Consider the following 12265-nt stretch of genomic DNA (forward strand, 5'->3'; position numbering starts at 1 on the left):
TCTGTTGGAAATCTATTTGTTTCTGCATACAAAAAAATTCATATTAACTAGATTTTCACATAAAGCGCTTACATTCAGAGTCCAGGCAGTAGTCATGTAGTGACAAATAGTGACATAGTTGCTGCAGGTTAGTAATTATCCTATAAAATCACACAGGAGCTCAGCAATCTCACTTTTATAAAAGAAACTAACCAAAATACAACCAGTTTGCAATCGTTTGTGCTCATTGGCACAGGCACATTGAGACTGATTGCAGATGCCATGTATTCCAGCCCTAATCCATCCATGCATATATCATTTTTTTCGGTAATAAATGTATCTATAAATGTATATAATTAAATTTGTACATATAAATGCAGTTATTTGAAAATCTTTGCCAAACTGCCTAAGAGCGATTGCTGCCAGTGTAAGTTGGACCACGATTCTTGTGTTTGACCAGCTCTTTGCCCCGAGGTTGAGCGTGGAACACCGTTAACTATCTGGACAAGTTGGTTTCTGCAGCTACTTGCCATCCATCTCCAAAAGCAAAACAAAAACATTTACGTTTTTATTTTGCAGGCAACCATTGAGTTTTCCTAGCCACAAGGAGATTGCCATCCTATTTTTACTCTAGTGTGGCTGAGCCAATAAAGAGTCTCAAAATTAAATAGTATTTATTTCGTGCTTTTAAAATACTTCCTTCAACTGTGCCAAAAGATAGAAATGAAATGACAAATCAACAGGTGTAAATGTTTGTAGTCTCCAGGGGCCAAATTTATTTCACAGCTCTTACTTCAACTTCCACCAGCAGTGTTGTCATGTATTTCGGAATATAACAATGACAGTGGCTTAAAATGTTCTGCTGTGGACGCAGATCTGTCATTTAAAGTGGGTATTAGAATCTCCTCCGGACTGTCATCAAAAGTAGACAGGACAGCCATTATTCATGGAATACCAGAAAGGGTTTAGATTACAGTAACTGACAAGAAAATAGTATATTTGCAGCTGTAACACAATGGTGGAATTCAGAAATGATGGCGCGCTAGCGGTGGATGAAGGCAGTGATTGCATACATTGCCAGCATGTTGATTTTGAATCCAATGTAATGACTTCAATTGTGGCAGTGTACAATAGTGCATGATTAAAGGCGAGATATTACATGTTTTATTTCATTTAACTGCCACTTTATGGGTAATTTCAGAAAAATTGCATGTTTAAAAAGTCTTTTTTTCAGCAGAGGTTATAACTGAAAAGTTATCCATGGTGAACTGTACAAGTAGTATCAGTATTTTCATCCAAAGACTCTTCAAGCATCAAACCAGATTAAATATTAAGGGCGTCCAACGAAGGCATCGACCTGACTGCCTCTGCCTCGCTTCCCTTCGTCTTCTCTGTCTGCCCTTCCTCCTGTCCCCTCCTTGCTCCCCTCATTACCCTCTTTCTGTGTCTCTGGGTGGAATCACCACCGCAGTGAGAGTGTAAAGACAGGGTGATGTACTGATAGGATAGCCTGTCTGCTACAGTAAGTGCCACTGCACTCCCTTAGCTATCGATTGGGCCTCTACTGCAGCAATCAATAAATAAATTCATAAATAAATGAAAACACCCCCCTTATCGGGTAATTTACTCCACAGCTGGCTCTCAAACTATAGTGCAGAGCTTTGCTTGTTTACTATCAGTTCTCTCAGGGCTAAAAGTACAGTTACCATACATATGATGATGAGTTTAGGTTTGATAGGTTAAAAGTGCATGGATATTAGTGAAACATGGACTTATACACCTATGTAGTTACCTTTCTCACTCACTATGTGTTAATAGACCTCTCTGCACTGAATTATTTTTGTTATTAATCTCTGGTTCATCTTTTGTTCTGTCTTCCTTCTCTCACCCCACTGGTCGTGGCAGATATCCCCCGCATCTGCTGGAGGTCTCTTCCTGTTAAAAGGGAGTTTTTCCTTCCCACTGTCGCCAAAGTGCTTGCTAATAGAGGCTCATATGATTGTTGGGTTTTTCTCTGTATGTAGTATTGTAGGGTCTACCTTACAATATAAAGCGCCATGGCGACTGTTGTGATTTGGCGCCATTGAAATAAAATTGAATTGAATTGAATATACAAACCTATATATATTAAAAGATGGACTTAGCATCCTTGCATAGGATAGAAAATGAGCATATGTTCCAGGTCTGAAAAGTGAAGCCAACACCACAGTATCTTACTCCATTATTTTTGACTAACAGGTGCCAATATTGGAAGCTGCAAAAAATTCTGAGTTGTATAGAACTCATCCATCTATTTTCTACCACGTATCCAGGGTTGGGTGGAGAGACAAGCTGTCTGAGCAGATCTCAGTTCAAAAAGCCTATGGGAAAATAGTGCTTGGGTTCCTTTCCTCACTGACCTCAGTAAACTCTGTCTTCTGAGTTTATGGGCTTAGTTGCTAACATTAGGTCATTCATCAACTTCATCTCCTTCAATTCAGCATTAGAGTACTATCCCAGCTACAGGTTGCCAATCAATTACAAGGCTAACACATAGGAACAGACAATCATTCACACTGAGTGCCAACTTTGAATCATCAACTGACATACCTGTGCATGTGTTTGGACCCAGAGAGAACCCACGCAGACACAAACAGAACAGCCCCTGAGAGGCAACAGTGCTAGCCACCACACAGCCATGCTACCCAGCTCTGGGTAATATTAAATTGAATATTAAATTCATTTTGAAGTTGATTACCCATGACTTCGGCTACTTGAAAATCACAAGCCGTTAATCAAAGACTGTGCGGTATAGCAATCAGGGCCACCCCATGCTCCATGTAAAAGTATTTAAACCAGCATTAATGTCAGTGTCCAGTAGGAGACGACTCTTCTAGTTACAAAAAGAAGTCTTGTTGTATAGAAGTCTGTGGGGAAACGACCCTCAGATTGTGTCATCCGTAACCTCAGTAAATGCTGATGACCAGTTTAGAAACTCAACTCAAACTACGACTAGACTCAAAACCACATAAACGTGCTGTTTCCCCTCAATTTCAAAACACCAAGAGGGTGACAGTGAAAATGTCCAGGGTTAACCAACCAGTGGGTAATGTCAGGGTATCTACTTCCAATCTTTTATATACGGTCTGTGGTTAGGGATAAGGTCTGGCACATTTAATGTGACTACACTGACTTTTCTTCATGCTCTGAAACAGAAAGAAATAAAACAACACCCATCTACCATTCACATTTTGTACAAATGCTGTTGCGTTCAAGTCCATGCAAATGATTCTGAACGTATTAAGACAGAAAGCTCCAATCTACTAGTCTCCCTCTTTATCATGCAAATGCGGTACGGTATCTATTAAACACTCTGCTTTCACAAATCAGAAACTCTTCCCCTGCACATCTATCTGCCTTTCTACACCTTCCACCTGCTCCGTGGAGCCATCCCTCCATCATTCCCTCCTGACAGGGAGGTGATTAGCAGAAGACAGTCCAGACCTGCTGAAAAAGCAGCTTAGCTGTAATTATCGTCTAGGAAAGAAACAAACAGTTCATCAGAGCCTTCCTCCACAGACTTAACAACTGTTGCCAGGATATATCAAATGCTCGACAACCAGCCGTTACCTTGGTTACCATTGTCTCTGCAAGTCTGGGGGCTCTCCATACAGATGAGATTTATATATTTTTTTTATTTGTTCAGAAATACTAGAACCCATGAAAACAGCTAAACATATTAACATACACTCAACGCCCACACTCTGTGATGTAAGCCAACATACGTGCAGACACCAGCAGCTACAGACATGGAAATAAGACTGGTTTTCTGCCACTTTCCATATTGTGCATGCTCTGATAAAAACACACTCTTCTGATGCCAAACATTTCCATCAATTATTCTTGCGGTATTAATTACAGAGTAAAGAGGTTTTTACAGGGTAGAGAGTGATGAGGGGGGAAACCAAGATCCTTAACACTTGCGAGGGCAGGCTGCAAGACCAAACCACCTTAATCACAGTCTGTCCATGATTGTGATATGTGCACATATATCCTGGGATACATCCTAGCATGATTTTTGAACATTTCCCTTTTTATACTCCAGTTCAGCAGCAATGGAGGACAAAAACACAATGCATACAAGATCTGCGACAGTGCATACTTAAGTCCAAAAGTTAAAGTTTCAAGTTACTTGTACTGGTATCACATAACAATATGTATTCCAATTCAGAGGTTATGCTTTTTGAATTTTATCATCCCACTAAATATAGATATTACTTCAGATAGGGTATTACATATCTGCAAGCTGCTTTGCAACCTGCATTTTACACAATCTAAATTTCATGTTGCATATATATATATATCGCAAATTTAAAAAAAGCATTTTTTGAATGTAGAGGTCTTGACTGAACCCTTGATCGGGATTAGGGAATAGAAATGAAGTTTGTCTCCAACAGAGGTTTGCGGGTGATTTCAGCTAATAGTGGATTTTCAATCAACTGATTGCATGCAAAGCAGGACCTGATTTTCATTCCACTACTTTTATTACACACAGCTAAAATCAACCAGTTAAAATTCAAATTGTGCATTTAATATGGGCCATATATTTTACAACTGATTAATTAAATGAATTGTTTCCTGTATGTAGATGTCTCTCTCTGTTTCAGGTTTCAGGTTTTTGTGGGATGTCTGCTGTTCCATGTATGCTTGGAAAAATAACAAAAGATTTTACAAGCAATAAAAATAAACTGGGTTATCTATTACAAAAATCGTATACAAAAATTCACACTGGAATACTTCAGCAAATGCGTAATCCTATGCGATATCCTAGGATACAGGATACAGCCTTCCCTGCAACGATGCAATGTCACCCCCGCAGATGTTTTAGCCGCTGCTATAGCCTGAGCTGCTTTTAACAACCTCCCCATCACTCAGGAGATAAATGCCTCCGTATCAAACGCTGAGGTGTTTCCCATCAAGTTCCTTCTGTTGCGTTGGCACTGAGTCAGATTCTCCCTGAGTCATGATGACCGAGAAGGACGCAGCTCTTACCATAATCATATAAAGGCTTCCACTCACGTATATGGTTCAGGTAGAGAGAAGAGGAGTGAAAGGAAACCACGGGAATTAACTGAATGTGAGCTGAGAGCAGACATAACCCAAGGCATCACTTCAGTTGTGGAACAGTAGCTCAGTGTAAAATAAAGGGAATGATCTCGCTCTCTCTATATACAGTATGCACACACACACACACACACACACATATATATATGTATATGCTTAAGGACAATCTGCACTCGCGCACAAACACACACAAAAGGAAATGTGTCCGTTTCCACTGATGGACAACAGAAGCTGTGGCAGAAGGATGGCATTATAAACCAGCGGGGGATGTAGTATGATGAAAATGTCAGACTGAAAGCAGCGGGCTATGTTCTGTAACATGTTTAATCAAATTACAGTGTGTGTGCACTGGTGTGTGGGCATGTGTCGCTTGATTTTATGAGCGCGGTATAGTAATTAAAATGTATATAAATGTGCTATAGAGCAAGGGCAGATTTGTAAGTGCTGTAAAAGTTGAAATAATAATAATTAGAAAAGAAATCAACATGCCTTCATCAGCGTCTACACAATCTGAACACTAAAGAATTTAAGAGGGTTCGTGGTATTGATTTCAAGTTAAAAGCCTCTAACGGAATACTTAAAGTAAATTTATTTAAGGGCAAATCCAGCAAAGCTCATGGGGACTTGGCCTCGTGCGAGTTAGAAGGCTTGCTCTACCAGGTTCATGCTTCAAATCTAATACTGTTTGATCCTCTGCCTGCAGCGTCTTGGCTTCCAGTGACACAATTACATCTAGAAGCTCAAAACATCTTTTTGTGCTCCCCAGATTCTATCCTTGTTCTTGAATCTGTCACCGCTTTCCCAGATTCCACCTTGCACATTGATTATTGTCCAAATTTGTTGCATGTGTGCGTGCTGCTCCTTGCGCGAGCCTCCTGTGTTTATGCACGGTTATGCTTGGCCACCTGTGTGTTTGTGTTTGCGAGTGTAATTGTGTAACTCACCCAGCCAACACTATGAAGAAATCCAAACGGTTCCACGTGTCTCCAAGGTAACACTTCTTGCCAAAAATCCCTAGAGCCACCATCTTGATCACCATCTCGATGGCAAAGAATGCAAAGATGAAGTCATCAAAATCCTGCATAGACACAGAGAGACAAAAATACAAGGCGTATGATGTAAGTGAGTTATGAGAACTGCAAAGCTGTGGTTGATTAAGAGGCAATCATGTCTGACAGTAGTTTTCTTTGAAAATATACCTTAAATATGATGATCCAAATACTGGACCAAGATCCAATATGTATTGATGGTCATTGTTTTTCAAATAAACATCATTCAAAGTCTTAATTTTTGCAGAGAGTAATATTAATGTGATGCTAACATGCTATGCTAGGCCACTTTATTTTGATTTGCATTTGTAATTTGATTTTGTGACTTGATCTACGTTGACTTTTGACCTTCTGCTGAAATGTTGAGGATCACCAAATCTCTTAATGTATGGTTCATCCTTTGGGGAGCAGATTAAATTTCAGATTTAGGCTACTAGGTTTGTTTTAGGAAAGACTGTAGTTTAGGCTTACATGCATCCATATTACGACAGTTACCATTATATATTATACAATGGCATTTAAGCACACCCAGTAAGGTTAACTATGTAATTCCGTCAAATCATGATGTGACATCTCACCTTCACCTCTAAACATCCTAATCAGGTGTGTTTTGCCCACAACAAGTGTGTTAGAAATGTAATGACAGTGACATTTATCAAATAGGAGTATTCTTTTTTTTTTTTTCTTTTTTGTGTCCCGTTTGGATCTTTAGCCATCAGAATTGTTGTCTTAAGGCCAAGAAAGATGCCAAGCGGATTTATTTTACCAAGTGGATCATCATGGCCTTGCCATATTGGTCCATTTGATTGACCTTTATTATAATTATGAATTTATTTTATTTTCGGTTGCTACAAACGGGACAGACGTGACTGGGGGATAGGACAGGGAGAAAGAATGAAAGAAAGAGAGGGAGAGAAAGAAAACCAAAGGGGAGAAGAGACGGTGAGAAGGGGGGAAGAAAGGAAAAAACAAACAAACAAAACACCTGGATCACCTGTATGGAGAAAAAAAACAGAAGAGAAAGCAAACAACAAAGAGCAACATAATAAAAACAGCACCATCACAATAAACTAGCTAGCAGTAGATAACAGTAGATACTAAATAATAAACGATATTGTGCAGCACGCAAGATAGACAGCGCACAATGTGCTTTGAGGCAGCAGCCAAGAAAGGTGTAGTCCGCGTCTGTGAACACCCGTGTGTACACCTGTGTGCATACCTGTGTGGATCAGCACGCTTGTATTCCAAAGGTTTCTCCATGTAACGATCTGCTAGGGAGTGTGGGGAGCCATAGCCCCGTCCACCAGGGTATGAAGCAGGTATGGAGGAGATCCAGGCCCCAGATATCCAGAGGCCCCAGAGTACAAGGACCCGAGGAGGACCACCAAAGGGGGGGGGAACCGTGCCACCCTCCTGGGAAGAGCTGAGTAGAGCCCCAAACGAGAGGTCACCCCGCAGCTACGGAGCAGAGGCCAGAGGGGGTTGCAGTGGCGTGCCCGCGGGCTCTGCCGGCAGCCAGCTGTGCCAGAGAGGACCGAGCTTCAGGCCCAGAGGCCTTAGGGCATCCCACCCCCCCCGGAAGGAGCCCAGCCGGGCCGCAGGTGCCCGGCCCCGCCAATCGGCCACCAGGAGTGAGCCGGTAAATGCATGAGCGCCCAGCCCCAGACGACAAGGACCACCAACACACCAACGTCTGAGGGCATCAGCCACCGGCAGGGAGTGTGGTGAGGGGAGATAGGCCTCCGTACTTTAGAGGGCCTGAGATGTACCCAGAGAGGTTGAGTCTAAGACCCAACCTGACACAGACAAACAGGCACACGCGGACACAGACGTGCATTCCCACCCCCATATGCACAACCAAATACTCGGCACTCACCCAACGTGTAGACAGACACAAATAGACACTGCACAGACAGTCGCACTCCCCAAACATACTCTATATCCCAGGTCCAGGTACCCCCACCCCCAGAGGGGCAAGCCGCACCTAGACCCAGGAGATGTAACCCTTCTCTCTGGGGTGGAGGCAAGCGGACCACCTCCTTATCTGCAGTAGCAGGGAGGCCCCGCATCCCAGACCCCAGTCTGATGGCCAGCACCTCCTCCCAGCCCCCCAGCCCTGACGGCTAACAGAACCGGGGTGAGTGAAGACCTCAAACCTCCCTACGCCCGCTCATATGTAGTGTTGCTGTGTGCTGTTCTAAAGTGCATTTAAAACTCAGGAGAGCATGGTACTAGCTTCCTCTCAGAGAGCAGCACGGCTCCTCCCGAAAACCCTTAGTGTCTAAATGCATTTAAAATTGAGGGTAGGGCACCAGCGCCAGAGGTGGGTTGGAGTACAACGACCATCCTCTGGATGCTGTAAAACGTGCCCACCCCCAAGGCCCTATATGTATGTGTTATGTGAGAGTGTGAGTAATGTGGATGTCTAGGTTGCAGAATAAAATTGAGGCACAGGCGGCCAGAAGGGGACAGAGGGGGAGTGCCTCCCCTGCACCCTGGTGACATACCTGCACCCCAAGCCCTGCGTGTGTGGGTGGGTGTGGTAGAGCGGGAATAGGGAGGCAGCTGAGGATGGGGAGGGAAGAAAGGGAGGGGCAAGCGGCCCCTCCCTGGGGCCAGCTCCCCCGCTGACCCCAGTAGGCACCCCCACGCTCTGGAACCCACCAGGGCAAGGGGGCCCAGGCCCATCTGGACCGGGGCCCGCAGCAGCAGCACCGCCCAGCCCCACAGAGTCCGGGGCAGCCCACCCGACTCCACCCCAGAGAAAACTGCACCCACCCCATCATCCAATCATCTCCCAAACTACACAAGACAATAGACACCCAGGTTGAGTTCATTCTCCCCCTCTCCTATATCTCTCCCCCCACCTGCAGAGTGAGCTCCTGAAGTGAGGAGACCACCTGCAAAGATATAACAACCTCCCCACCAGTTAGAGAGCCCCCTAGATGGGCCGATGCACCAGAGGTCCCCTGCACTGGGGCTGAGCCCCCCTGCACCCACCCGCCCACTGCTCCGGCGACACAACAGCCAGGACCCAAGCCCCCAAGGCCCGGCCAGCACCCCAGACCGGGGGGCGGAGCACCCCCAGACCCCCAAGCCTCCACGCCCGTCCCGGACCCTCCCAGGGGCAGCCAGGCTACCAGGCCAGTAACCAACGTCCGCCAGCACAGACCCTCCCCCATCTCCGCTGTACGCAGCCACAAGGAAAACACCATCCAAGAGCCCCAGAGCTTCTAACCAGGTCATGGCCACATCCCCCAGGTTAGGCCCTCCAGGGAAACGTCCCTAGGGACTCCCCAGACGCCCTAAGGCCGTCCCTACCCCCATATCAACCACTATAGCGAAGGCAGGACCAAACCATGACCCCCCACCCCCACTAGGTGATGAAGCCGATCAAAGGAGCCCAAAGAGATTGATCAAATGTGATGGCAGAGGTTGTATCAAGACTAATGTGATCTATTAGATGGTTTTTATATTGGTTAGAATTAAGATTATTTTTATTTTTCCAGTTAATGAGGACCATTTTCTTGGCAATGCATAGGGCCGTAAAAACAACGTGGGCTGTGTTTATTTCTGCAGTGACCTCATCCAAGTTGCCCAGCAAGCATACTAAAGGGGAGGCTGGAATGTTACATTTCAGACACTTTGATAAGTCTTCACATATCTCACGCCAAAATTTCTGAACTGGTGGACAGAACCAAAGAGCGTGGATGTAATTGTCCGGTGTATTTGCTGTGCAGTGTGAGCAGTTGTTGGAAGGCGTATAGCCCATCTTGAACATCCTATGACCAGTATAGTGCACTCTGTGTAATATTTTGTATTGTATTAATTGCAAACTGGGATTTCTGATCCATTGAAAGGTTTTTAAGCATATCTGAGACCAAAGGTTTGGGTCTAAGTTGATTGATAAATCTGCTTCCCATTTTGCAATAGGAAGGGATATTGATTCATCTATTTTAGAAAGTGTTCTGTATATTTTAGACAATAATTTGGGGGGTTTTAGACTAAAAAATTGTACCACACTTGGTGGTGTTTGTAATTCAGCTTCACTGGGATTAAATTTCTTTTTTACTATGGATTTAATTTGTTGATATTCCAAAAATCGTTTCTTGTTGATCCCATATTGTGTAACTAGTCTGTCAAACGAAATAAAGTCTGTTCCTTCCAATATATGTTCCAAGTATTTAATTCCTTTGCAACTCCAATCTGAAAAGTTTATCATATTATTGTTTTGTAATATGTCCGGGTTGTTCCAGATAGGTGTATGTTTGCATGGGATTAATGAAGACTCTGTCATTTTTAGAAACTCCCACCATGCTGTCAGAGAAGAGCTGATGTTGATGCTTTTAAAGCATTCATGTCGTTTGATGTTTGAGCTGATAAATGGTAGGTCTGAAATTTCTAGGTTATTACATAGTGCCTGTTCTACATCTATCCAAGGTTCATCTAAGAGGGTGTGTTTAAACCATCTAGAGATGAACTGAAGCCTGTTGGCTAAAAAATAGTGATTAAAGTTAGGCAGATCTAATCCTCCTTTATCCTTGGTCCTTTGTAGTGTTTTTAAGCTGATACGTGGGGGTTTATCTTTCCAAAGGAAGTTAGAAATGTACGAGTCTAGAGATCTGAACCAATCTTGTGATGGCTTATTTGGGATCATTGAAAATAAATAGTTTATTTTTGGCAAGATCATCATTTTTATAGCGGCGACCCTTCCCGTGAGTGATATGGGTAAAGATTTCCATCTAGCCAGGTCGCCTTCTACTGTCTTTAAAAGTGGGATGTGGTTTAATTTAGTTAATTCTGAAAGTTTAGGAGAGACATTAATATTTTATATTTCCACATTGCAGTGGGGAAGGAGAAGAATTATGGAAGGAGCAATTAATCGGAAGAACTGTTGATTTCGACCAGTTAATTGAATAATCTGAGACACTTGAGAAGGAATTTATCAATGCAATTACCCCAGAGATATTGGTCTGTGAGTTTTGGAGAAAAAATAACACATCATCTGCATAAAGGCTGATTTTATGTTCTATATTCTTACATTTTATGCCCTTAATTGTTGCAGCCTGTCTAATTGCTGCTGCTAATGGCTCAATAAAAATTGCAAACAGTGAAGGGGAGAGTGGGCATCCCTGTCTGGTGCCCCTCAGAAGAGAGAAGCGGGAGGATGTTTGGTCATTTGTTCTGACACAAGCTGTTGGGGAGTTATATAATATTTTTAACCAGTTTATGAAAGAGGGTCCAAAACCAAATTTATGTAAAGTTGCAAGTAGAAATTTCCAGTTAACTCTGTCAAATGCTTTTTCTGCATCTAAAGAAAATATTATGGTTTCAGTGTTTTTACTGCATGAGTAGTCTATTAAATTAAGTAATCTACGTGTATTTGTTGATGAGTGCCTACCTTTTATAAAACCAGTTTGGTCAGGATGAATTAAAAGGGGGGTTATTTTCTCTAATCTCTTTGAGAGAGCTTTGCAGATTATTTTAAGGTCTAAATTAATAAGGGATATTGGACGATAGCTTGAGGGATATACAGGGTCTTTGCCTGGTGTTTGTAAGAGACTGATATTTGCAGAGTTCATATTTGGTGGTAGTCTACCATTTTCTTTGATTTCCTGCAACATCCTGTGAAAAACTGGTGCCAGAATTGTCCAGAATTCTTTGTAAAAATCTGTTGGAAAACCGTCTGGACCTGGAGCCTTATTATTGGGCATACTTATCAGAGCTTCCTGGAGTTCACCTGGCGTCAGTGGCGAATCCAGTGCCATTGCTTGGGTGTCTAATAATTTTGGAAGAGTTATGTTGTCGAGAAATTGATCAATTTCATTTTTAGATGGGTTTATTTGTGGTGTATATAAAGTTTCATAGAAATCCCTAAAAATTTTATTTATTTTTTTAGGATCATATATTGTATTCCCAGATAAATCTTTAACAGCACATATAGTTGTTTTTTCTTTATTGATTTTTAACTGGTTAGCAAGAAATTGTCCGGATTTGTTACCGTGTTCATAATTTTGCAGGCGAAGTCTTTGTACTAAGAATTTAGTCTTTTTATTAATAATTTCATTTAATTCTAGTTTTGTCTTGCGTATTTTGTTTAATATTTCTTGATCTTGGTGTGATACATAGGCTTT

At 42.6% G+C, this 12265-nt stretch overlaps 1 protein-coding gene across 1 annotated transcript in view; it reads right to left on the bottom strand.

Moving 5' to 3' along the window:
- cacna1g (calcium channel, voltage-dependent, T type, alpha 1G subunit) overlaps window positions 1–12265 on the bottom strand; it is a 310938-nt gene that overhangs the window by 171293 nt on the left and 127380 nt on the right. Inside the window, exon 4 of the mRNA XM_084938287.1 lies at window positions 6027–6160. Within this exon, the coding sequence (XP_084794413.1) occupies window positions 6027–6160 (134 nt within the window). The remainder of the gene's footprint in view (window positions 1–6026; window positions 6161–12265) is intronic.

Source organism: Perissodus microlepis, chromosome 8 (genome assembly GCF_051167445.1).
Source record: "Perissodus microlepis isolate ML-2025 ecotype Zambia chromosome 8, ASM5116744v1, whole genome shotgun sequence".
Classification (NCBI taxonomy): Eukaryota; Metazoa; Chordata; class Actinopteri; order Cichliformes; family Cichlidae; genus Perissodus; species Perissodus microlepis.